General features: G+C 37.4%; 2 protein-coding genes across 6 annotated transcripts in view; both read right to left on the reverse strand.

Moving 5' to 3' along the window:
* The window catches only part of ABCA9 (ATP binding cassette subfamily A member 9), a 98,293-nt gene extending 70,995 nt beyond the window's left edge, over window positions 1-27,298 (reverse strand). Inside the window, exons 1-2 of one of the 2 annotated variants that reach the window (XM_016932826.4) lie at window positions 12,761-12,827; window positions 10,278-10,405 (exon numbers count right to left, since the gene is read on the reverse strand). In XM_016932826.4, coding sequence (XP_016788315.2) covers window positions 10,278-10,288 — 11 coding nt within the window. In that variant the 5' untranslated portion in view covers window positions 10,289-10,405; window positions 12,761-12,827. Of the gene's footprint in view, window positions 1-10,277; window positions 10,406-12,760; window positions 12,828-27,208 lie in introns of those variants that run through there. The other variant, XM_054670638.1, reaches the window with a different exon arrangement.
* The window catches only part of ABCA6 (ATP binding cassette subfamily A member 6), a 71,646-nt gene continuing 70,626 nt past the window's right edge, over window positions 26,630-27,649 (reverse strand). For all 4 annotated transcript variants that reach the window (XM_016932840.4, XM_016932838.3, XM_016932839.4 and 1 more), the window contains exons 38-39: window positions 27,460-27,515; window positions 26,630-27,323 (exon numbers count right to left, since the gene is read on the reverse strand). In XM_016932840.4, coding sequence (XP_016788329.3) covers window positions 27,222-27,323; window positions 27,460-27,515 — 158 coding nt within the window. In that variant the 3' untranslated portion in view covers window positions 26,630-27,221. The remainder of the gene's footprint in view (window positions 27,324-27,459; window positions 27,516-27,649) is intronic.

Below are 27,649 nucleotides of genomic sequence, written 5' to 3' on the forward strand. Positions count from 1 at the left end.
TCTTTAAAATATAGCTCCAGTTCAAAGGAAGAAAGAAAGAAAAAGAAAAGATTGAGCATTAGGTCAAAATATCATTGATATCAATTCACATTACATGTGATACACATTTTCCAAAAATATTCAGGAGCTAAAGGATCACCATCCCTAATACAATAAAAAGGTTATCTTTGGAAGTGGGAAATAAGAATGGAGGTTGGGTGAAAAGTGGGAATTGGAAATTAAAGAAAATAAGTAACCAAAACAAGATAGGAGCTTTGTTTGAATCAATTATTTTGTGTGCCACGAACTTAAGAGATTGATTAACTTTTACCCGGGACATCATGTCCAGCTACCAAGAAAAAATTATGGGCTGCATAAGGTGGCTCATGCCTGTAATCCCAGCACTTTGGGAGGCTGAGGCAGGAGGATTGCTTGAAGCCAGGAGTTAGAGACTGGCCTGGGCAACAAAGTGAGACCCCATCTCTATTTTTAAAAAATCAAAAAATTAGCTGGACATGGTCCCTGTAGTCCCAGCTACCAGCTACTTGGGAGGTTGAGGCAGAAGATTGCTTGAGCCCAACAAGATTGAGGCTGCAGTGAACCATCTTCATGCTACTGTACTACAGCCTGGGTGACAGAGAGAGACTCTGTCTCAAAAACAAATAGAAAAAATTATAACACATACTAGAAGGTAAAAAAAAACACAACAGTATAAGGAGAGAAAGTATCAGAATCAGACTCAGATGTGGCAGAAATGTTGCAATTATTAGACTAGGAATTTGAAACAACTATGATTAAAATACTAAGGGCTTCAATGGATAAAGTAGACAATATGTAACGTGGGAGAAAAAAAAGTCCACACCTGTTTCTCTGTATAAAACACTTCTGATAACAAATGCTTGGGTTTTCCCCACAAAGAAATTCTCCAGTTCTCTGTGGACACCAACTGGGTGACCTAAAATTCAATTCACTTCAATTCTGATACTGTCTACTTGGAGTTACAGCAGATCCCACAGATTAAGGACTCAGTCCCAAAAGACTGCCCCCCACTTCAGATGCCAGGCACAAGCCTGGGTCTTTTGTACTTCTGACTGACTGGCTATATATTAGGGGTTCCCATAACCCGCTCCTTGGGTTTGATAATTTGCTAGAGTAGCTCACAGAACTCAGAAAAACAGTCTAATTGCAATTACCAGTTTATTACAAAGGATAAAACTCAGCAACAGCCAAATAGAAAATATGCATATGGCAGAGTGTGCAGGACAGGACACTGAGCTTCCATTAACTCTCTGGGTGCACCACATTCCCAGCACCTTGAGATGTTCACCAAACCAGAAGTTCCCCAAACTCCTTCAGTTAGGGCTTTTGTGGAGACTTCTTTACATGGGCATGATTAATAAAATCATTGGCCATTGGAGATTAACTCGAACTCAATCTCCCCTCCTCTTCCTGGACATCTGGGGATGGGGCTGAAACCTTCTAATCACATGGGTGATTCCCTGGCAACCAGTCCTATCCTGAAGCAATCTAGGGGATTTCAGCCATCAGATATCTCATTAACATGAAGATACTCATTTCACTTCAGAGATTCCTGGTCTTAGAAGCTCTGTGTCAGGAACAGGGACCAAATATTATAACTAACGCTATTCCCATCACCCCTATGACTCAGGAAATTACAAGGGTTTTAGAAGTTTTGTGCCAAAACTAGGGGGCAGAGACAAAATATATATTTCTTATAATGCTGCATCATGCAGGAACGATGGGCAAGGTAAGAAAGGAGATAAAACTTCTAAGAGAGAACCAAAAATAAATGCCTAATATTAAAAAATACTATCAGAAATGAAGAATGCCTTTGATCTTTGATGAGCTTATTAGTAGACTACACACAGCTGAGAAAAGAATCCAAAACTTTTCGAAAAGAAAACAAAAAAAGACTGAAGAAAAAACAGAGCAGAATATTTAAGAACTATGGGACAATTGAAAATGTGTAACATATGCCTAATGGGAATACCAAAAAGAGAGAAAGAAAGGAACAGAAGAAATACTTTAAACAGTAATGACTGAGAATTTCCCCAGATAACGGCTAGACACCCAACCTTAGATTCAGGAAGGTCAGAGAACACCAAGCAGAATATTTGCTCAAACAACTACACCAAGAAATATCATTTTCAAACTACAGAAAATCAAAGATAAAGAAAAAAATCTTCAAGAAGCCAGAGGAAGAAAACATCTTTTCTATAGAGGAGCAAAAATAAGAATTTTATCTAACTTTTCTTCAGAAATTATGGAAACAAGAAGAGAATAAAGTATTTAATGTGCTCAGAGAATAAACCCACCAACTTAGCATTCTACCCTTAGTAGAATGTACTCTGTGATATTAACCTCAAAAGATGAAAGAGAAGTACTTTCTCAGACAAACAAAAAATGAGAGAATTTGTTGCCAGTAGACCTGCCTTGCAAAAATATGAAAAGAAGTTATTTCAAAAGAAGTAAAGTGATATGTCACAAATTTATATATAAGCCTGGGCACAGTGGCTCATGCCTGCAATTACAACACTTTGGGAGGCTAAGGTAAGAGAATGGCTTGAGCCCAGAAGTTCAAGACCAGCCTGGGCAACATAGGGAGACCCTGTCTCTACAAAAACAAAATTATTTAAATTAGCGAGGCATGATGGCTTATGCCTGAGGCCCCAGCTACTAAGGAGGCTGAGGTAGAAAGGATCACTTGGGCCTGAGAGGTGGAGGCTGCAGTGAGCTGTGATGGTGACCCCGCACTCCAGCCTGGGCAAAGAGTGAGACCCTCTCTCAAAAAAAAAAAAAAAAGAAAGGAAAATTCAGATTTACATAAAGAAAAAGCATGAGAGAAAGAATAAGTGAAGGTACAATAAAAACTTTTTCTTATTTTTAATTGATTTGAAACATAATAGAAAATAATAGCAATGTATTCAATTGTGTATACTTATGTTTATATATGTATATAATGCCATATATACAATATATGTATTACATTCATATATAATGTTCCTGTATGCTTATCTGTAAGTGAAATGAATGACAGTAATGATATGAGGGGCAGGAGGGAGAGGAATTGGGGTTATTTTGTTATTATAAGATACGCTACCAATTAAGTGGTATAGTGTTATTCGAAAGTTGACTTGGATTAATTGTAAATATATATTGCAAACTCTAAGGATTTAATTTGCTTTTCTTTTGGAAAATCCATGAAAGAAAGTAAAAACAAAAAACAAACAAACAAAATGAGTCTAAATGAATGATAATCTAAGAAAGAAGGAAAAATGAAATTATATTAAATGCTCAATTAAAACCACAAAAGGCAGAAAAAATGTAGACCAAAAATAGAATTGAAGACTAGAACAAAGGCAATAAATAGAAAATGGTAACAAATTTGGTAGATACTAATCCAATATGTCAATAATCACTTTGATCATCAATGGTCTAAATGCACCAATTAAAAGACAGAGATTGTCAGAGTAGATGACAAAAAAGATGTAATTACATGTTGTTTACATGAAACCAACTTTAAATATAAAGACACATATAGATTAAAAGTAGAGGGATAAATATAGATGGACCATGCTAACAATAATCAGAAGAAAGCTGGAATAACTATATTAATTTCAGATGGAGTAGAATTCTAAAACAGAACAGACTTTTCATTCCAAAGAAGGAAAATTATCAGGGATAAAGTGAGAAGTTACATAAAGTTAAAGGGGTCAATTTTCCAAGAAGTCATAGCAATCTTTAACATGTGTGTGCTAACAACAGTGTCAAAATACTGAGAGAACTGCAAAGAGAAACAGATGAATCCACTCTTATAGTTGGAGACTTCATCACCTCTCTTGGCAGAAATGGACAGATCCAGCAGGCAGAAAATAAATAAAATCAGAGTTGAACTCAACAATATAATCAACCGATTGGGTAAAATGAACATTTCTACACACGATTTCACTCAATAACAGCAGGAAATTCATCCTTCTCATGCTCACATGGAACGCTCACCAAGATAGACCAATTTTGGGCCATAAAACACACCTTAGAAAATTTAAAGGAATAGAAATCATACAATGCATGCTCTCGGGCCATGGTAGAATTACACTAGAAATCAGTAATAGAAAGATAACTGGAAAATCTCCCAAATACATGGAGGTTAAACACACTTCTAAATAACATAAAAGTCAAAGAAAAAAATCTAATGACAAATTAAAACTTATTTTGAACTAAATAAAAATGAAAACACAGCTTATCAAAATTTGTGGCATACAGTGAAAGCTTTGCTTAGAGAGAAATTTACAGCATCCAATGCATACATTAGTAAAGAAGAAAGATCTAAAGTAAACAATCTAAGCTTACACCTTAGGAAATTAGAAAAAGAAAAGCAAATTAAATCCAAAGAAAGCAAAATAAAAGAAATAGTAAAAATTATGATAGAAATCAATGAAACTGAAAACAGGAAATCAATAGATAAAAATCAGTAAAACCAAAAGCTGGTTCTCTGAGATCAATAAAATCAATAGGCCTCTACCAAGACTAACTAAGAAAAAAGAGGGAGAGAACACAAGTTGCTAATATTAGAAATGAAAGAGGGGGCATCACTACAGCTCTCATAGACATTAAGAGGACAATCAAAGAATATTATGAACAACCCTATGCTTACAAATTTGATAGCCTAGATGAAACGAATCAGTTCCTTCAAAGAGACAATCTGTCAAAACTCACACAAGGATAAACAATCTGAATTAGCCTTTATCTGTCAAAGAAACTGATTTAATAATCAATAATCTTCAAAACAGAAAGCATCACTGGTGGTTCCCCAGTGAATGGGTTCACTGGGAAATTCTATCGGACTGTTAAGGAAGAAATTGTTTCAACACTCTACAATCTCTTCTAGATGCTAGAAGCAGAAAATGAAATAAAATTCTGAATCTTTGTTCTGTATCTTTCAACTCCTCGTCCTTCATCCCCTGGGATATTTACAAAAGCCTACTTCATAAGGTGAAGCCTAATTAGATAGGATATACTGTGTAAGAGATAATGAGCAGAAGGAACTAGAGTAGAGTGATGGTGGTAATAACTATTTTGGAATAGTTAAATATGTGGTGATGAAGAGGCACAGAAATAAAAGCCAGATCTATGTCACTTGGTCAATAGAGATTTTCCTATGAAACATCCCAAGAGGTAGGAAGACTTGGAACTCATAGTTTTAACTAGTGTTCAATGGTGTGAAAATGCATTTTGGGGAGATGGTATGGGCATAAAAATGTAATTATTGTGAAATGGACTGTTGAGTCAAGGAATAGGTTTGGTGTACTATAGACAAACTTTATTCTTGCAAAGTAGATGGCCCGCTTTTACTGTTGATAGAAAAGAGCACCCAAACTAATCTTCACATCTATGATGGCTATAACCTCCCTATACATATGTGGATAGGTGGGAGGTGGAGTTAGGGAGAATGAATCAGCCAAATAGAGATAAACAAATCACATAAAATTGTCCTTGAAGGTACTTAAACAGATACCTCATTCTACTATTGTATTATTGAAATCAATATAGGGATAATCATTTGTAGGCACCAATGTTGCTCTGCTATTTTCAATGAGAGACAATCACCCATGCCTGCCTGCTTATGGGCTCAGCCTTGGCCTTGAGGGTAACCCACATAAGGGCCTAGGCTTACAAGAGTGAAAGAGAGAGAGAGAGTGGCCTTCAGGCTTGCACACAGATCCACCAGTCAGCCAGACTTTCACTTTCTAAAACATGGGCCTAGGCTTTAGGAAGTCTTTATAGGCTTTAGGAAGTCTTTATAGAATTGTTTGCAGAGAACAAACAAAGAATTCAGGATATGTCTGTCCAAAAGCCATTAACTGACCTACTACAACATAATGAAGGTAACTTACTTCAGATATGACAGTTTCAGTTTGGTAGGGCGGGTACAATGTAATTATTTATACTCTTTCATGTTAGCACAGCTCAAAAACTATAGTCACCCATTTGTATTTGTGGGTTCTGCACTTGTGGATTCGACCAACTGGCGGTAGATAATGCTCAGAAAAAAAGGATGGCTGGGTTTGTACTGAACATGTAGAAGCTTTTTTTTTCTTGTCATTATTCCTGAAACAATAAAGTATAACAATTATTTACATAGAATTTACATTGCATTAGGTATTGTAAGTAAGCTAGAGATGATTTAAAGTACGCAGGAGAATATACATAGGTTAAATGCAAATATGACACCATTTTACATAATGGTGTCGTATATAAGGCAGAATAACAACGATGGTCTGAAAATTGTAGAGCTTTAGTGAACATGAACTATTTTAACTGATAAAGAAAACGTAAGACCTAATCTTACTTAGCTAACAAACCCAACATTCTAGGATGGGAAACTCACCCAGGAAATGATTCAAAGGTAGTAGTTCAAGTCTTGGTATAGTGGAGCACAAGGCCAGTTGACTAATAAGGCCTGTGTTTTCACATCAATGGTATCCTCTTTTGGTGCCATGTTGAACAGGAGTGGCAATCATAAGGTTGCTATTGCCCCTTCAATGGTTTTATTAATGAGGGTGCTCCTGGATCCTAGGTTCATGGTTCATCCTGCCATATTCATGGCAGGAGCAAAGCCATGAATATGCTGACCCCTTCTGGTATTCAAGAGACAGCTCAAGTGGGAAGACGATTTATTCAAGTCAGCCTCAAGGGGGTAGTACCAGAGATGGAGCCTATCCATGGTCTATTGCAGGGAATACTGTGCTGCTACTGAAGTCTGAAGGGCAAGGTGTATTAGTCTGTTCTCACACTGCTAATAAAGACTTACCTGAGGCCAGGCACGGGGGCTCATGCTTGTAATCCCAGCACTTTGGGAGGCTGAGGCAGGTGAATCACAAGGTCAGGAGTTCGAGACCAGCCTGGCCAACATGGTGAAACCCCATCTCCACTAAAAATACAAAAAATTAGCTGGGTGTGGTGGCGAGTGCCCGTAATCCCAGCTCCTTGGGAGGCTGAGGCAGGAGAACCGCTTGAACCCGGGAGGCAGAGGTTGCAGTGAGCCGAGATTGCGCCACTGCACTCCAGCCTAGGTGACAGTGTGAGACTGTCTCAAAAAAAAAAAAAAAAAAAAAAAAGACATACCTGAGACTGAGTAATTCATAAAGGAAAGAGGTTTAACTGACTCACAGTTCTACATGACTGGGGAGGCCACACAATCATGGCTGAAGGCAAACAAGGAGCAAAGTCACATCTTATATGGTGCCAGGCAAGAGAGCTTGGGTAGGGGAATTCCCCTTTATAAAACCATCAGATCTCGTGAGACTTGAATACTATCATGAGAACAGCCCAGGAAAGACCTGCCCCAATAATTCCATTACCTCCCCCTGGGTCCCTCCCATGACAGATAGGGATTATGGGGACTATAATTCAAGATGAGATTGGAGTGGGGACAGAGCCAAACCATATCACAAGGCATAGTTGAAGAGAAATGTGATTGGCAGAATAACGGTCCTGTTCTAATCCTGGAATTTGTGAATACGTTACAGTACATGACAAAGGGGAATTAAGGCAGTACATGGAATTAAGGTTGCTAATCAGCTGACTTTGAAATAGGGAGATCATCCTGGATTATCTGGGTAGACCCAGTGTAATCACAAGGGTGCTAAAAAGTAAAACAGGGAGGCAGACGAGATCAGAGTGAGGCAGTAGAAGAAGGGTTCATTCTGCTGCTACGGCTTTGAAGATGGAGGAGGAAGACCATGAACCAAAGAATGCAAGAAACCTCTAGAAGCTACACAGGGTAAGAAAACAGATTCTCCCCTACAGCCTCCAGAAAGAGACACAGCCTAGCCAACCCCTTGATGTTAGCCGAGTGAGAACCGCATCACACTTCTAACCCCCAGAGCTGTAAGATGATAACTCTGTTTTGTTCTAAACCATTAAGTTTGTGGTCATTTTTTTTTTTTTTTTTTTTACAGCAGCAATAGAAAGTTAACATGGGGGCAGGGTTGGGGGAAGGAGTCCGAGAGCCTGAGGCCTGAGAACAAGACGGGAAGACATCGCTGGACATTTATTTTATGACGTGCCTCATCAGCAGAACAAAGAAGGGCATGGACTTACGTTTAAAAACTGTCCAGAAGTGACCAAAGAAATTCACCAGTGATGCAGATGAGCTCCTAATAATCATGCCATCGGAGCAGGCTGTGATAGCCTGGAAATCCTGCCTGAAACCAAACTGCAACATTTCCAACTAAGAAATCAAGCGGTGATAAACCTCAGTATCTGAAATGGTTAAATATTGTGCCCACGTGACTACTGTTCTTTCTTTCTGTGAATTAATGTGTGTGCCAGAAAATATTTGTGAATAAAAAACAATTACATAATCTCATTGTCATGAATGTGGTTATTTATCTCTGAGCGTTAAGACTGATTTCTCCCCCCACTGAACATCTTAGTGTAAATATCAGAGAAAAAATATACTACCCACCGTAATAATATAAAACATCTAATTAGCTTAAATTGTTCTGAATAGGAAATTGTATAATTTAGAAATAATAAATTGGTTATAAAAAGCCAATCATTTCCCAGTCAGATAAAATTCCTGTTATTCACAGAACAAATTTTTCTAATTTGTTGCACTGGGCAACAAATTAGATCAAAATTTTAAAATAGTTACTATAATAAACAAGATCAATAAAAATCTTTCCTTAAGTTTTCTTGATGAAAATATTCTCAAGCCATTTAAAAACAATTCAAAACTCAGAAAATTGTGCATCCTGCAATGCTTACAATTCCTCTGGCAGTAAAATTAAAAACAAACAAAGAAGAGTAAGTAATTCAAATAAATTTGGAACTAGTTCATACTTGTAAAGAAGCAACATAACGTGACATTTCTTTTGATTTATTCAATAGCCTATTAGATAATGTATGCTATTTGTCCAAAAATGTTTTAGTTACGGGGTAAAAATTTAAATTCTTAGTTCTTCATTTGGTTATTTAGTCATACAAAATAAAATAGATGATTTAAAAAGTCAAAATGACTCGTTAATAACTTACTGCTTTTAATGGTTTCTACCTAAATGTCTGGCATTCCTATTTATAGTCTTATGTTATATTTCTATATGCAAAATAACCACAATTTTAGAGGTTAACTTACTCTCAGGAAAGCTGGAGGAAAAATCTAGAAACACAGTTCATCCATGGGTCTCTGCATGTTCTGGAGGAGAATTCACATTCCTTTTGGGTCACTACTACATCATGCTTTTAATTTCACATTCATTGTGAATAGTTCTGTTTTATACTGATTTCCCAGGATAATTTGGTCTCAGTTCAGCTAGCCTGCCAAAATATCTTCTGCTCACGTGGTGATTTCTTTGCTGTTTTCCATTTCTTTGTTTCCTGCTAGTTACTCAGCAGGGAGTTTGTAGTTACAGATGGTTGGCTGGACATATCAAAACATTAGGAACTATCAAACCAAGGAGAATCTAGCCTTTCTCAATCGGTCTTTTCATACAAGGCCCTAATGGGAGAGTTGACCCCAACACAATGATTTAAACAAAGATAAGTAAGAAGCCAATCCAGAGAAGAGTAGAGCAGAACAAAGTAGAAAATACATAAATATATGTAAGTTTTATATATATATATTTTAAGTGACAAGTAAATACATACAAATTGGGTTAGAAACTATTTAAAACCTTCAACAGATTCTTAAAACTTGAATCCAGAAATACGGCAATAAAGCAACGTAATTTTCTTCAGGGTAACAAAAGAAACTCTGAGTTTCCATCTGCATCTCAGTTTCATTGTGTGCATACTAATTGTAGCATCTTTCATGGTACTGAAGCGAGCAGAATCTTTAGAGAAATCTCACATAACAATTACCTGTGCTCCCAAAGCCTCCAGGCTTGTCATCTCTGCAACGGTTCCCATGAAACAAACTACTTTCTCCACCAGTAACTACTGAATTTTAGTATGTCCTGCTTTCCAGTATTGTTAGAGAAACATTTTTAACTGGTAATAGATGCCATTCTGTCTATTTTTGAGCATCTTGTGTAAGTAGAAGAAAAGACTGTTCCAAAATTCTTACAATTCATGGAGTTTATCTTTGGCTGAAGAAGAGGGGGGAAAGGACCACTATCATTCTGCTTACAGCCAGTAAGTCTGTTAAATTCTTCAGTACTGTAATTTCTTCCTGAACATACAGCTGAAAGGGAAACAATAAATGCATGCAATTCTTAAATCAGCCTCTTATCTGTGTCTCACGGACCATGATAACCAAATGAAATCTTCCTTACCCATTTCCCATTCTCTCAATATTGATTCAATTATATTTATCCTTTTTCTAATTATATGCGATCCAGAAGTTGCTCAGCAAGCAGTCTGTGGAAGTAGGCTGAACTCCTGAATCCATGAGACTGTCAAACTTAAAAAAAAAAAAAAAAGACTTCTGATTGTTTCCATATGTCTACAGAAAAGATTATAGGTTGGTTGATTTTCTGCAGAAAATACAAAATTATCACATTCAATACATTTAATAACATCGCCAACATTTTGTGCACAGAGAATATAATTTAGGAAATTTTTTTTCAGTAACTTGTTTCCTAGAAGAACTTTGTACCTAGGTTAGAGCTTATGAGTTCTGGCCCTAGTTGATTTTGACTTTCGGTTCTAAATTCTGTTTTCAATGTTTCCTTCAGTGTACCACACTGTAATCTCTGTGGCACTATAACAGAGCAAGCTCCCTCTCATTGATCTTCTTTTTAATATTTTCTAGATTAAACAATATTTAATATTTATTTATTTATTTATTTTGAGACGGAGTTTCCCTCTGTCGCCCAGGCTGGAGTGCAGTGGCACAATCTCGGCTCAATGGAACCTCTGCCTCCCAGGTTCAAGCGATTCTCCTGCCTCAGCCTCCACAGTAGCTGGGACTACAGGCACCTGCCACCACGGCCAGCTAATTTTTGTGTGTTTTTAGTAGAGAAGGGGTTTCACCATTTTGGTCAAGCTGGTCTGGAACTCCTGACCTCAAATGATGCACCCACCTTGGCCCCACAAAGTGCTGGGATTACAGGCAGAAGCCACTGCGCCCGACGTATTTACTCTTATAAAGAAGTTTTTGAATCAGTTTACCAATTCAAAAACAATCCCATGGGAGTTCAAAAATGAAATGACACTGATTTTATACCATAATGTACACTTTTTTTGGCAACTACATATAGCATTTATTGTGTCTAAGACATACTTAAATATTAAAACATTTAATCCACAGAATAATCCCATGAGGTAGGCATTATTCTAATCACCCCATTTTACGGACCAGAAAGGTGAGGCCCAGGGAGTTACGTAACTTGCCCAAATTCACACAGATGGTGAGTAGCAGAAACTGAGTTAAAACTCAGACCATCTGTAGAGTCTATGAGCTCAAATTACAAATGCTACGCTGTCTCATTTGCATATATCTCTGTTTATTCCATTATTCTTACTTTATGTGCACATATTTTACAATTTTCCTTGCCTTTTGCTTTATTTATTTTGCGGCAGTATTCTCCAGTGCCAGAAACCTTATAAATTTCATGTGATGTGTTTTGCACCAGACTATAACATTCTTCTTGGAATCTTTGCTGGCTATTTGTAAGGAGGACTTGTCACCCCAAGACCTGTGTGCAGCCCTTCTCAACACTGTGCAAAAACAGAAAAACCTGATCTGTAAAGAGAGAAGGATGAAGTGGTCCAGCTGCCTGATAAAGACTGAGAATGTCTGCTTGTTTTCCAGGGGCTTTTATCTTCTTGCTTTTCATTCTTTCTCAGATCTGGCTGCACTGCCTGCATGTGAGTTTTGTCAGATATCCTCCGAACATTTCTCTTTGTTTTGTTTTGTGTTTTTTTTTTTTTTTTTTTTGTGACGTGATCTCTGCTCACTGCAAGCTCCGCCTCCCGGGTTCATGCCATTCTCGTGCCTCAGCCTCCCAAGTAGCTGGGACTACAGGCGCCCGCCACGATGCCCGGCTAATTTTTTGTATTTTTAGTAGAGACAGGGTTTCACCATGTTAGCCAGGATGGTCTCGATCTCCTGACCGCGTGATCCGCCCTCCTCGGCCTCCCAAAGTGTTGGGATTACAGGCGTGAGCCACCGCGCCTGGCCCTCTTTGTTTCTTAAAAATGTAATAAATTCTACTTGGTCTTGTTTTGTGCTTTTTTTGCCTTGAAATATCCTTTGTGTGATATATTCCTGCCCTCCACTTTCATTTGCAATTTGCATTTCTCAGATATATTTTGACAAACTTTTATTACATGCCTAAAGGATGCCTGTTGAAGTAGTATAATTGCATTTCTCTTTTTACCTTATCTGCAAATCTTCTACTATCCATGGGCAGGGCAGGGAAGGGGATGTAAGTCCTTTGGTTACCCAATCCTTTTCTTCCAGTCATCTTATTTTATGGTCTCTTTAAATTACGCTTTCCTGTTATTTCCCATTTATCCATTTCTATAGTGATTGTGTTTTCTCTGTTCCTTTTTTCAGGTTCCCCTTTTCCTTTTTCCCCAACTATCATCTATAGAGTTCTGGATCAGTATTTTGTTCTACTAGTGACAACCCTCAAATGTTAACAAACGTATCAGGATCTACATTACTCTGGCAATATAAAAAATCGCCTATGTCTCTATACATCTTTCTCCCCCATCTTCCTGCTCCTTATAGGATACACCCGTTAGCATATTTGAACTTAAAACATTAGCTCTACTCCTTACTAATTGCAATGCAAGGCAAGTAACTTACCTTGGAGCCCCAATGATTTACCCAGGAAGCTTTAGTTTTCTCATCTGTGAGATCCAGAGGACACAATAGTATCTAACAAGGGTGTTTTAGAATTTATAAATTTAGGTTTGGGGTGGAGGGGAGATGGTAGGGATTAAAGGAAATAACATATGTAAAGTATTGAGTGCAGTAGCTTGCAATGAGGGATGACTCACCAAATGCTAGAGACTATACTCTCCACGGCTGTGTCAAAACTAGACATTATAGGTGTTTGTAAATTTTACCAGTCTGATTAATAAAAAATAGTACCACCTTGATAACTTATATTTCTTAGTGGTGTCAAGCATATTTTAATATACTTTTTGGCCATTTGTAAATTTTTTTTACTATAACAAATCTGTTCATTTTCTCTATCTGTATTTTTGTTACTCTGTCATTCCATTATTGTTTTCTGTTTTTGTTTATAGCTCTGACTGAAAATGTCTTATATTTCTCACTTTAAAAATAGCATGTTATTGCTTTCTCATCCAGATATGATGATAAAGTGCTTTTGGTACTCGTAAGTTTGAGGTTTTTTTGTTTTTCTTGTGAAGACATCTTAGGGTTTTCCCTTTAACCACAAGTGTAGGGAATTTCACGACAGTGTGCTCAGGTATAGATTTTTGGGTTTTGTCCTACATGGCACTTTGTGTTTACTTGCAATCAAAGAACTTGTGTCTCCTTTTTAAGTTCTGGGAAAATTTTAACTAATACCTTCATCAAATATTGCTTTCCTTCAAGTCTCTCTATTCTTTTCTCTTGGAAGTTTATTAGATATTGAGCAATGTTGTCCTTGTGTCTATCCTTTGCTTATCTACCATCTTGAAATGGGAAAGCAATCTATTTCCACATCACATATAAACAATCTTTCTGACATAGAATTTTTATGATATCATTCCCACTACTGCCTTGACTGTGTCCTGATCTCTTTGCAAATGTACAAGAATTTTTTTTTTAAATTATCTGGTCCTTTCTTCTCTTTCCACTCTTCCCTTGCCTTGTCTCCTTCCTCCAACTCAAGCCAGATACTTCTACATGATTTTCTTTTTTAATAAGTACATCATGTTCTCATTTACCTCTCTTTGCTCTCCTGTAACTAACTCCGGTTCACAAGTGGACTTCTCTGGTGACTACAACTATCTGCTCAGCTCCTGCTTTTCCTTCAGGTTTCAGCTCTGATCTCTCCTCCCACAAGGTGCCTTCCTTGCTGATACAGTTTGGCCGTGTCCCCCCGGCAAATCTCATCTTAAATTATAGTTCCCATAATCCCCATGTGTCGTGGGAGGGACCTCGTGGGAGGTAATTGAATCATGAGGGCAGTTACCCTCAGGCTGTTCTTGTGATAGAGAGTGAGTTCTCATAAGATCTGATGGTTTTATACGGGGCTTTTCCCCCTTTTGCTCGGCACTTCTCTTTCCTGCCACCCTGTGAAGAAGGACGTGTTTGCCTCCCCTTCTGCCATGATTGTAAGTTTCCTGAGGCCTCCCCAGCCACCATGAACTGTGAATCAATTAAACCTCTTTTCCTTATAAATTACCCAGTCTCAAATATGTCTTTACTAGCAACGTGAGAACGAACTGATACCCTTGCCCTCATTGCATATGGGTTCCATGCCCCTTCCAGGTGTCCCCATAGCACGCTGTGGTTACTGCTATTGTAGTATGTACCTCACTGTCTTTTAGGCTAAATATACTCATTTCTCCCACACCATAGGTTGTAAACAACTGAAGGGTACAAAATCATCACTGCTGTGTACCTCACAGAGCCTGGAACATGAAGGTTGCTCAATACATACGTTTTAAATTTTAAATGTATAATATTGAATGTGAGGTAGGAAAACAAAAGAAAAAAAGTATCTTTTTCTTTTTCAAGAAGCTTAGTTATAAAAGAAAGGTTGTAGGTTGGGTGGTAGTTTAAGTGAGTTGTTTTTGTCAAGAAAAGGTTGTTATTTTGTTTTTTAAAGACAACATTTAAAAAGGGAAAGTGAAGAGGAGAACGCTGAACACGCAGGAGAAACGCAGTAACAGGTGAAGTGCTGCTTTTTTGGAGGGGCTGGGTAAGACGGTATTGGATCAGATGGGACAGGTTTTTTTTTTTTCTCTGTCACAAGAAAAAAAGGAAGTGCCAGTGAAAGCTGAGAGGATTAAAAAATGTGACAACACGAAGTAAAGATTTCCGTCCTCAGGGTTAAGTTATTTTTCTGTGAAGTAGGAAGCAAATTCTAAGAACAAACCAACAGATGTGCTGGGCACTTGAGGATACTGTGAGGAGTCTTGAAATAGGTATCAAGGAGAGTGGAAGATTGCCTTAGACATGTCAGGAACTCATAAGTCCTGCTGCCTTAAGAAATGCTCCTTGAAACTAAAGGAAAATTTGTAAGGTTTATCTCTGAACTGACGGCTCAAAACAACATATTTTTAGAAGTTATTTATCATTAATTAAAATCATTGATGGATCAGGAAAGGCATCGATAGCTATTGAAACTGATAAATAGTGAGTGACTTAAAGACTTGACAGAAAAATGCTTTAAATGTACAAGAGAAAAGCCGTACTTATGGAATAAACTGAGTTACCCATACCTAAGACACTAGCACCAATACAAAAATAGCAATAAAAAAAGAATTGACATATTTAATGCTAAATTTTGTAATATTTTTGCTATTTTTGTATGAATGGAAATTTTCTTAATATATAATTAAATATGATTTAATATTTTTTAAATTTATATTCTTCAACTTTGAATTTATAAAAGAAAGTCATTGTGCCCTGTAATCCCAGTACTTTGCGAGGCCAAGGTGGGAGGATCTCTCGAGTCCAGAAGTTCAGACCAGCCTGGGCAACATGGTGAAACCCTGTCTCTACAAAAAATACCAAAAAATCAGCCAGGTGTGGTAGTACATGCCTGCAGTTCCAGCTACTCTGGAGGCTGAGGTGGGAACATCACTTGAGCCCTTGAGCCTGGGAGGTGGACGTTGCAGTGAGCTGAGATGGCGCCACAGCCTTCCAGCCTGGGCAACAGAGTAAGCAGAGTGAGACCTTGAAAAAAAAAAAGAAAAGAAAGAGAGAGAGACAGAGAAAGAAAAAAGAAAGAAAGAAAGGAAGAAAGAAAGAAAGAAAGAAAGAAAAAAGAAAGAAAGAAAGAAGAAAGAAAGAAAGAAAGAAAGAGAAAAAAGAAGGAAAGAAAGAAATTGGGTTATACAGGTTTCTTTTTTATTCTTACCCTATATAAGACTAACTAGTAAGCCTGGGCTCCTCAAACATCACCAACAATTACAATTACATTACAAGTTATAGTCAGAGTTCAGAAGCCTCACATAGCTCATTGGGTTTGAAAGAACTAAACATTGCTGCCATTGCATTTCTTGTCAGCTTCTGTTGGGGGCAGTACATAAAAACAAAGAGTTTATTTTGTTATAGTAGATGCTCATCTCTGTGCAGGAAACCTAAACAGAAACACTGGGAAATCTTGGCTCCTTATCTTATAGACCAGGAAATCTAGGCCCCACTCCACAATATCTGGGGGCACTAATTCTTTCTGTATTTGTTTTAAGATGTTTGATTAAATTAATATATGTTAGATTTTGCCTAGGTCTTTTTTCTCCAGAGAAATTATTTACTGTTACATAGGAATCTCAGGTGTTCAGCCTTTTTATAAACATTCAACGGAAACTTCAAACAAAAATGTATTTGGTCATCTAAAATTATTGTTTCCAATATACAATCATTATTCCTCTGAGCCCATCCTGGGAGTATTTTATGCAAGTTTTCTAGTGTATTTAGCATACAACTTAAAAAACCTTAAGAAGATATCAAGCCAGTTACTTTTCAATTTATTTGTACCAAAATACCAGACAGTGGGATTTTGTAAGATAATAGCAAAATCTTTATTGCTATTTCTATTTCTACTGTTGAACTATGCTAATGTGAATGCTCCTTCAACAAGGAAATAAATAAAATGGTTAAATAAGAAGTAACAAAAACAGAGATCACATTCAAAGAAAAATAAATACCCAGATGCCAGAAATGAAACAGGAAAACAAAGCTAAAAGGAGATTGCTATTTTAAGCCAGTAAGTTTTAAGGTGGTTTGGCAAAGGCTGATTGACAAACCAGCTAAAATATAATTCATGTGTAAGCATAAAATAGATATATCTTTACCCCAAAAAACTGAGATTTCTATTTTATGGACATCTCTGAAAGAACTACTAATAAATATACTCCAAGAAGAAGAAAAAACTGAATCCAGAAAGAAGTAGTTGAATGCTAGCAACTAATAAATATATTAGTGAACTAAATAAATATTGATTGTGCAAACTAATGATGATAATGACTAATGTGTGCAGGGGGCAGTGTTAAACACAATGGACAACTCAAGTATCAAACAGCAGTTATATGGGAGGAGAGAGCCATGATCAGAGCTAAGTTCCCTAAAAATCTTATAGTTTAGGAAGAGGACAAAGATATGATTAACTTTAAAACTGCATTCTTCAGTAAGGTAGCCACTAGCCCCATGTGAGTATTTAAATGTAAATTTTAATTAATTAAAAATCAATAAAATTTAAAATTCAATTTCTTCACCTCCAACATGTAAAGAGCGTGGAAGTCATTATTCGCTTTCTTGCAGTAAGAAAAAACCTAAGCAAACTGAAAATCAGTGATATTTCTTGGACCCATCAGAGATTGAGGTTTCAGGGCAAACTACAACCCTAAAATCCAGAGAAACAAGTGAATACAGAGAATCACAGCCAAGATCAGCTTACCTGGAGCAGAAATCACTAGAGCCAGAAATTGGTAGGACGGAATGCATAAATGGTAATTTTGATGAATTGCTGGAGGTTGAGTGTGGCCTGCAGCCGGGGGAGACATTCCTGGGGTCAATCCCCTTAAGGGGAAGAAACAGGTGAGTGTAACTGGAGGAGGGCAAAGCCTGTGGGCCTCAAGGATCCATTCACCACTAGATCTGGTACCAAAGCAGGGGAGGAGGGTCTGACCTCCCTTTCCTTCTATCCTCAATCTGTTGCTGCTACTTCCTGTTGGATTAATCAAACCCAGCTGGAATCCAGGCATCAAAGAAGAGAATTGGTGATGCAGTACACAGTGGTCAGCTTCTTCTACAAGGGGTGTGTTAGGGAAATAGAGAGTAAAGCCGGCACTAGATCTCTCTACGACAGCGTTGAAATAGTTTAGTTCTTTTTCCATTTTTCTCTTGATCCCTTCTTTTGTTTTATTCTGATCTTCCGTTTTCAGATTCATTAATCTGCTCCTAAATATAATCTTAATAAAAACCCATTAATAGCTTGAAAAACAACCATATTATGGTATTTTTAGCAAACTATGTCCATTTTAAAACTTTTAAAACCTTTATACTATATCTGATGTTGGTTATTCGGTATCTTGTAAACACTTCCGTAACACTTAAGAAAACTTATAGTTTATCAAAAACACAAGCAAAGATTTCATTATATTGTTATTGAAAGTGGTTATATATATTGCCATGTTATTCATTTGAGCAAGACAGGAGAATTTATTGCTTGGGTTTTAGAAATAATTTAAATAAATTCAACTATCATTGTAAAACAAATTTACATTTATAAAGCACTAATGGTTCCAGAATGAACAAATTATAGGTTATTTATCACAGGTTTGGAAATGTAACTCTTCAGATACAATTATATCTGTAAAATATACAGATAAAATATTTAATTACATAAAATGCTTACATAATAGATAAGAAAAAGATTAAAGCATAAATATAAATGAACAAAAAAATACAAAAATTAAAAAAATAAAATGCAGCTCCCGGGCAAGATGGCCAAAAGAGAACAGCCCTGGTCTGCAGCTCCTAGCAAGATCAACACAGAAGACGGGTGATTTCTGCATTTCCAACTGAGGTACCCAGTTCATCTCATTGGGACTGGTTAGACAGTGGGTGCAGCCCATTGAGGGAGAGCAGAAGCAGGGTGGGCCGTTGCCTCACCCGGGAAGAACAAGGGGTCAAGGAACTCCCTCCCCTAGCCAAGGGAAGCGTGAGGGACTGTGCCTTGAGGGATGGTGCACTCCGGCCCAGATACTATGCTTTTCCCATGGTCTTCACAACCCACAGACCAGGAGATTCCCTTGGGTGCCTACACCACCAGGGCCCTGAGTTTCAAGCACAAAGCTGGATGGCCATTTGGGCAGACACCGAGCTAGCTGCAGGAATTTTTTTTGTACCCCAGTGGCACCTGGAACGCCAGTGAGACAGAACCGTTCACTCCCTGGAAAGGGGGCTGAAGCCAGGAAGCCAAGTGGTCTAGCTCAGCAGATCACACCTTCACAGAGCCCAGCAATGTCAGATCCACTAGATTGAAATTCTCACTGCCAGCACAGCAGTCTGAAGTCGACCTGGGGTGCTCGAGCTTGGTGACGGGAGGGGTGTCTGCCATTACTGAGGCTTGAATAGGTGGTTTTCCTCTCACAGTGTAAACAAAGCTGTCAGGAAGTTCAAACTGGGTGGAGCCCAACACAGCTCAGCAAAGCCACTATAGCCAGACTGCCTCTCTAGATTCCTCCTCTCTGGGCAGGGCATCTCTGAAGGAAAGGCAGCAGCCCCAATCAGGGGATTATAGATAAAACTCTGATCTCCCTGGGACAGAGCACCTGGGAGAAGGGGCGGCTGTGGGCACAGCTTCAGCAGACTTAAACGTTCCTGCCTGCTGGCTCTGAAGAGAGCAGTGGATCTCTCAGCACAGTGCTTGAGCTCTGCTAAGGGACAGACTGCCTCCTCAAGTGAGTCCCTGACCCCTGTGCCTTCTGACAGAGAGACAACTTCCAGCAGGGGTTGACAGACAGTTCATACAGAAGAGCTTCAGCTGGCATCTGGCGGGTGCCCCTCTGGGACAAAGCTTCCAAAGGAAGGAGCAGGCAGCAATCTTTGCTGTTCTGCAGCCTCCGCCAGTGAGACCCAGGCAAACAGGGTCTGGAGTGGACCCCCAGCAAACTCCAGTAGACCTGCAGAAGAGGGGCCTGACTGTTAGAAGGAAAACTAACAAACAGAAAGCAATAGCATCAATATCAACAAAAAGGACATCCACGCAAAAACCCCATCCAAAGGTCACCAACAGCAAAGACCAAAGGTAGATAAATCCACGAAGATGAGGAAAAACCAGCGCAAAAAGGCTGAAAATTCAAAAACCCAGAATGCCTATTCTCCTCCAAAAAATCAAAACTCCTTGCCAGCAAGGGAACAAAACTGGATAGATAATGAGTTTGATGAATTGACAGAAGTAGGCTTCAGAAGATGGGTAATAACAAACTCCTTTGAGCTAAAGGAGCATGTTCTAACCTAATGCAAGGAAGCTGAGAACCTTGATAAAAGTTTAGAGGAATTGCTAACTAGAATAACCAGTTTAGAGAAGAACATAAATGACCTGATGAAGCTGAAAAACACAGCACGAGAACTTTGTGAAGCATACCCAAGTATTAATAGCTGAATCGATCAAGCAGGAGAAAAGATACCAAAGATTGGAGATCATCTTAATGAAATAAAGCATGAAGACAAGATTAGAGAAAAAAGAATAGAAAGGAATGAACAAAGTCTCCAAGAAATATGGGACTATGTGAAAAGACCAAACCTACATTTTATTGGTGTACCTGAAAGTGACGGGGAGAATGGAACCAAGTTGGGAAACACTCTTCGGGATATTAACCAGGAGAACTTCACCAATCTAGCAAGACAGGCCAACATTCAAATTCAGGAAATACAGAGAACACCACAAAGATACTCTTCGAGAAGAGCAACCCCAAGACACATAATCATCAGATTAACCAAGGTTGAAATGAGGGAAAAAATGTTAAGGGCAGCCAGAGAGAAAGGTCGGTTTACTCACAAAGGGAAGCCCATCAGACTAACAGTGGATCTCTTGGCAGAAACCCTACAGGCCAGAAGAGAGTGGGGGACAATATTCAACATTCTTAAAGAAAAGAATTTTCAACCCAGAATTTCATATCCAGCCAAAATGAATTTCATAAGTGAAGGAGAAATAAAATCCTTTACAGACAAGCAAATGCTGAGGGATTTTGTCACCACCAGGCCTGCCTTACAAGAGCTCCTGAAGGAAGCACTAAATATGGAAAGGAAAAACTGGTACCAGCCACTACAAAAAAAACCCAAAATGTAAAGACCATCAACACTATGAAGAAACTGCATCAACTGATGGGCAAAATAACTAGCTAGCATCATAATGACAGGATCAAATTCACACATAACAATATTAACCTTAAATGTAAACAGGCTAAATGCCCCCAATTAAGAGACACAGACTGGCAAATTGGATGAAGAGTCAAGACTTATCAGTGTGCTGTATTCAGGATGCATCTCACATGCAAAGACACACATAGGCTCAAAATGAAGGGATGGAGGAATATTTACCAAGCAAATGGAAAGCAAATAAAGCAGGGGTTGCAATCCTAGTCTCTGATAAAACAGACTTTAAACCAACAAAGATCAAAAGAGACAAAGAAGGGCATTACATAATGGTAAAGGGATCAATGCAACAAGAAGAGATAACTATCCTAAATATATATGCATCCAATACAGGAGCACCCAGATTCATAAAGCAAGTTCTTAGAGACCTACAAAGAGACTTAGACTTTCACACAATAATAGTGGCAGACTTTAACACTGCATTGTCAATATTAGACAGATCAACAAGACAGAAAATTAACAAGGATATTCAGGATGTGAACTCAGCTCTGGACCAAGCAGATCTAATAGACATCTACAGAACTCTCCACCCTCCATCCAACAGAAATTACATCCTTCTCAGCACCACACAGCACTTACTCTAAAATCGACCACATAATTGGAAGTAAAACACTCCTCAGCAAATGCAAAAGAATGGAAATCATAACAAACAGTCTCTCAGACGACAGTGCAATCAAATTAGAACTCAGGATTAAGAAATCCACTCAAAACTGCACAACTACATGGAAACTGAACAACCTGCTCCTGAATGACTACTGGGTACATAACAAAATTAAGGCAGAAATAAATAAGTTCTTTGAAACCAGTGAGAACAAAGACACAACATACCAGAATCTCTGGGACAGCTACAGCAGTGTTTAGAGGGAAACTTATAGCACTAAATGCCCACACAAGAAAGCAGCAAAGATCTAAAATTGACACCCTAACATTACAATTAAAAGAACTAGAGAAGCAAGAGCAAACAAATTCAAAAGCTAGCAGAAGACAAGAAATAACTAAGATCAGAGTAAAACTGAAGGAGACAGAGACAGCCTTAAACTCCTGGGCTTAAACAATCCTCCCACCTCAGCCTCCTGGGTAGCTTGGACCACAGGCACATACCACCCGGCTAACTTTTACTTTTTTTTTTTGTAGTTTGTAGTGATAGGGTCTTGCTATGTTGCCCAGGATGGTCTTGAACTCGTGGTCCCAAGTGATCTTCCCACCTCATCCTCCCAAAGCATTAGGATTACAGGTATGAGCCATCATGCCTGGCCTCTTTTCTTATTATGCTATAACCAGGTATTGTGATTTATCACCTGGTTTTCTTAGCTCTTGTGAAGATCTTTTTGTGGATAGTTATTCAAATAGATGTTTTTATAGAAGGACAATCACTGGTGAGAACTATTCTACCATCTTGCTCCATTCTCTCCTTGACATGGTGATTCTTTTATTCAATTTTATTTAATTTCTATATTTTTCTCTATTATACAAATTTTCTTCATTGACTATAAAAATATTTTTATTTTTATAATTTCAACTTTTATTTTAGATTCAGGAGATACATGTGAAGGTTTCTTACATGAGTATATTGCATGATGCTGTGTTTGGGATACAAACGATCTAGTCACCCAGACAGTGAGTATAGTAAACAATGGTTAGTTTCTCCTTGCCTCCCTCCCTTGTCTATTAGTCCCCTGGGGGACTATTGTTGCCATCTTTATGTCCATGAATACTTAATATTTAGCTCCCACTTATAAGTGAGAACATGTGGTATTTGGTTTTGTTCCTGCATTACTACGATTAGAATAATGGCTTCTAGCTGTGTCCATGTTGTTGCAAAGGACATGATTTTGTTCCTTTTTATGGCTGGGTATTCCTTTTGATTCCAGGGTTTATATGTACTACATTTCCTTTATCCAATCCACCACTGACGGGCATCTCGGTTGATTCCATGTCTTTACTATTGTGAATACTGCTGTGATTAACATATGAGGTCATGTTTTTTTGGAAATTTATCCATTTCCTCTAGGTTTTCTAGTTTGTGTGCATTTTCCTTTGGTTATATACCCAATAATGGGATTGCTGGGTCAAATGGTAGTTCTATTTTAAGTTCTTTGGGAAATCTCCAAACTGCTTTCCACAGTGGCAGTGTTCCCTTTTCTCCACAGCCTTGCTGGTATCTGCTGCTTTTTAATTTCTTAATAATAACAATTCTGTCTGGTATAATAAGGTATCTCATTGTGGATTTGATTTGCATTTCTCTGATGATTAGCAATGTTGAGCATTTTTTCATGTTTGTTGACTGCTTGTATGTCTTCCTTTGAGAAGTGTCTGTTCATGTTTTTTGACCACTTTTTAATGGGATTATTGGTTTTTTGCTTGTTGAAATAAGTTCCTTATAGATATTTGATATTTGACCTTTGTCAGATGAATAGGTTATGAATATATTCTCCTGTTCTCTAGGTTGTCTATTTACTCTGTTGATAGTTTCTTTTGCCGTGCAGAAGTTCTTTAGTTTACTTAGGGCCCACTTGTCCATTTTTGGTTTTGTTGCAATTGCTTCTGAGGACTTAGTCATAAATTCTTTCCTAAGGCAGATGTCCAGAATGGTGTTTCCTAGGTTTTCTCATAGGATTCTTACAGTTTGAAGTCTTATGTTTAAATCTTTGATTCATCTTGAGTTAAATTTTGTATATGGTGAAAGGTGGGGGTCCATTTTGATTATTCTGCATATTGCTAGCTAACTATCCTAGGACCATTTATTAAATACGGAGTCCTTTCCCAATTGCTTATTTTGTCTGTTTGTCAAAGAACAGATGGCTATTGGTGTGTGGCTTTATTTCTGTGTTCTCTATTCTGTTCCATTGGTCTATATGCCTTTTTTGTACAAGTATCATGCTGTTTTGGTTACTGTAGCCTTACAGTATAGTTTGAAGTCAAGTAATGTGATGCCTCCAGCTTTGTTCTTTTTGCTTATGGTTGTTTCGGCCATTCAGGCTTTTTAATATAAATTTTAAAATATTTTTTCTAATTCTATGAAAAATGACATTAATAGTTTGGTAGAAATAGTCAAATCTGTAGATTGCTTTGGGGAGTATGGCCATTTTAACTATATTATTTCAATCCATAAGCATGTCATATTTTTCTGTGTCATCTATGATTTCTTTCAGCAGTGTTTTGTAATTCTTCTTACAGAGATCTTTCACCTCCTTGGTTAGATAAGTTAGATGTATTCCTAGGAATTTATTTTTTGTGTGGCCATCTATTTGGATACTTTTTATTTCCTTTTCTTGCATCATTGCTCTGGCAAGAAATTCAGTACTATGTTGAATAGGAGTGGTGAAAGTGAGCATCCTTGTCTTGTTGCAGTTTTCAAGGGGAATGGTTCCATCTTTTGCCCATTCAGTATAATGTTGGCTATGGGTTTGTCATTGATGGTTCCTATTATTTTTAGGTAAGTTCCTTCAATGCCTATTTTGTTGAGGGTTTTTATCATGAAGGGACGTTGGATTTAATCATAGGCTTTTCCCACATCTAATGATATACTCATACGGTTTTATTTTTAATTCTCTTTATGTGTAAATCACATTTATTGATTTGTGTATGTTGAACCAACCTTGTATCCCAGGAATTAAGGCAAGTTAATCATGGTAAACTAAATTCTGATGTGCTGTTAAATTCAGTTTGCTTACATTTTGCTGAGGATATTTGTATCTATATTCACCAGGGATACTGTTCTGTAGTTTTCTTTGTTGTGTCTTTGCCAGGTTCTGGTATTAGGGTGATGCTGGCTTCATAAAATGAGTTACGGAGTAGTCCCTCATCTGTGAATTTTTAGAATAGTTTCAGTAAAATTGCTCAGCTCTTTTTTGTAAGTCTGATAGAATTCAGTTGTGGATCCATCTGGTCTGGGTCTTTTCTTGGTTGGTAGATTTTTCATTACTGGTTCAATTCTGGAACTTGGTATTGGTCTGCTAGGGTTTCAATCTCTTCCTGGTTGGACCTTGGGAGATTGCGTGTTTCCAGGAATTTATCCATTTCTTCTAGATTTTCTAGTTTGTGTGCATAGAGGTGTTCATAATAGTCTCAGAGGATCTTTTGTATTTCTGTGGGATCAGTTGTAATGTCGCCTTTGTCATTTCTGATTGTGCTTATTTGGATTTTCTCTTTTTTTTTTTCTTTTTTAGTCTAGCTAGTTGTCTATCGATCTTGTTTATCTGTTCAAAAAACCAATTTTTGGTTTCACTTATTCTTCGTGTGGATTTTTGGGCCTCAATTTTGTTAGTTCTGCACTGATTTTAGTTATTTCTTTTCTTCTGCTAGTTTTGGGATTTTGTTCTTGTTCTTCTAGTTCCACCAGGTGTTATGTTAGAGTGTTAATTTTACATCTTTCTAACTTTTTGAAGTAGGTATTTAGTGCTATAAACTTCCCTCTTACCACTGCTTTTGCTGTATTCCAGAGATTTTGGTATGTTGTATCTCTGTTTTCATTTATTTCAAAAAAAATTTTTAAATTTCTGCCTTAATTTCATCATACCCAAAAGTCATTCAGGAGAAAGTTTTTAAATTTCCATGTAATTCCATGATTTGGGGAGATCTTCTTGGTATTGCTATTTTTATTCTACTGTGGTCTGAGAGTATGGTTGGTATGATTTCAACTTTTTAAAATGTATTGAGACTTGCTTTATGTCTGAGCATGTGGCCAATCTTGGAGTATGTTCTGTGTGCAGATGAGAAGAATGTATATTCTGTGCTGATCAGTGAAGTGTTCTCTAGATGCCTATTAGGTCCAATTGGTCAAGTGTCAAATTGAAGTCCAAAATTTCTTGTTAGTTTTCTACCTCAATGGTCAATTTAACACTGTCAATGGGGTGTTGAAGTTTCCTACTACTATTGTTTGGCTCTCTAAGTCTTTTCATACGTCTAGAAATCATTGTTTTAAGAATCTGGGTGCTCCAACATTGGGTGCATATATATTTAGGATAGTTAACTCCTCTTGTTGAATTGAACCCCTTATTATGTACAATATGTGAACACCAAAAAATCACAGAAGGAATACTGCTTGGTCTTTGAATTTTTTTTTTTTTTGGTGATATTCAGAATGAAATAGCTATTTTTAAGGGAAAGAATAAAGTAATATGTTAAACTGACAGGTATTTTAAAAATTAAATAATATAAAAGATATGTGGAAAATATATAGATATACCTACATGCACATACACTTATATAAGGGAGAAATGATTTTTAAAAATATCAAATCCCATAAAACTATTCAAAGATGACAAGGAAAATTAGCACCCCCTGAAAACAATAAGTTAATGTTGTTAAGAGTATTCAAAATTTTTAAAATCTGAACAAATACTACTGTGACTCCCTTTATTTTCAAAAGGTATAATGGAACTACTTTTCAACATGAGTGCTTGTCTACTTGTGTGTCCAAGGACTTCCTAATACTTGTGAGGTTTTTTGGGTTTTTTTTTTTTTTTGATAGAGTCTCACTCTGTCACCCAGGCTGGAGTGCACTAGCACAATGGCTCACTGCAACCTCTGCCTCCCGGGTTCAAGCAATTCTCCTCCCTCAGCCTCCCGAATAGCTAGGACTACAGGCAAATGCCAACGCCCGGCTAATTTTTGTATTTTTATTAGAGACAGAGTTTCACCATATTGGCCAGGCTAGTCTCGAACTCCTGACCTTGTGATCCACCTGCCTCGGCCTCCCAAAGTGCTGGGATTACAGGCATGACCTCTTACTTTTGAGTTTTAAAGCAATTTCTGGAACACTTTCAGAAGACTCTTGAGTTGTAGTTGCTTATAAAAGAAAACCTGTATACCTGTTGTATCATGAACTGGTGTGAAGTAGTCATGCAACTCTTGGCTACTGAATATACCCTTCACATATTTCAGCAAGAGAATGTTTTGTAAAAGGTAAAAAAGTCATATTTTAAAAAAATTCTAAGTTTATATAGTTTTATTTCCACAATACCCAGTGCCTGACTCTTTGGGTGACTTTACTAATATTTTGTATTGCCTTTATCACAGGTTTGCTATCACCCCTATGTTTGAGAGGAAGAATAATTTTAAAATTTATGTATTTGTTAACTATACAAAATATACCTGATGTTAATTTTAAATGATCTTTAAAATTAAACATACTATTAATTATTACATAAAACATAAGTTTATAGGAGATCAACAAAAAATTACTAGGTTTGAGGTTTTAAGGTTCATCTGAATGAGGGAGGAGTTTCCATCTCATTGTTGTATCAATTTCTTCATCAAAATTTCCTACTTCCTGTTCTTTAGAAAGCTCTAAGAATACCTAATTAGGAGACAAAGAAGAAGGAAAGAAGGAAGAGAGATTATCAAGTTGTTGGTCTTCCAAATGAACAGGAAAATGCATGTTGCTTTCATGTGAAATTTACCAGGATGATACAAAGTCAAACCAGTTGACTTACCTTCTCCAATGTGCACTGAGAAAGGCTGTATTCTTCCAGGTTAAAGTTATGCTTCACTGAAGGAAAAAAAGGACTAGTATTAATAGTAGATGCTTACAATTTATTACCAAGACTTTTTTCAAAATCATAAAGAATAAAAATGTAAATCATTAATATAAATAAAGCTGAATAAGCCAATGCTTGATGTAAG

The sequence above is a fragment of the Pan troglodytes genome, chromosome 19 (genome assembly GCF_028858775.2).
Source record: "Pan troglodytes isolate AG18354 chromosome 19, NHGRI_mPanTro3-v2.0_pri, whole genome shotgun sequence".
NCBI classification, from domain to species: Eukaryota; Metazoa; Chordata; class Mammalia; order Primates; family Hominidae; genus Pan; species Pan troglodytes.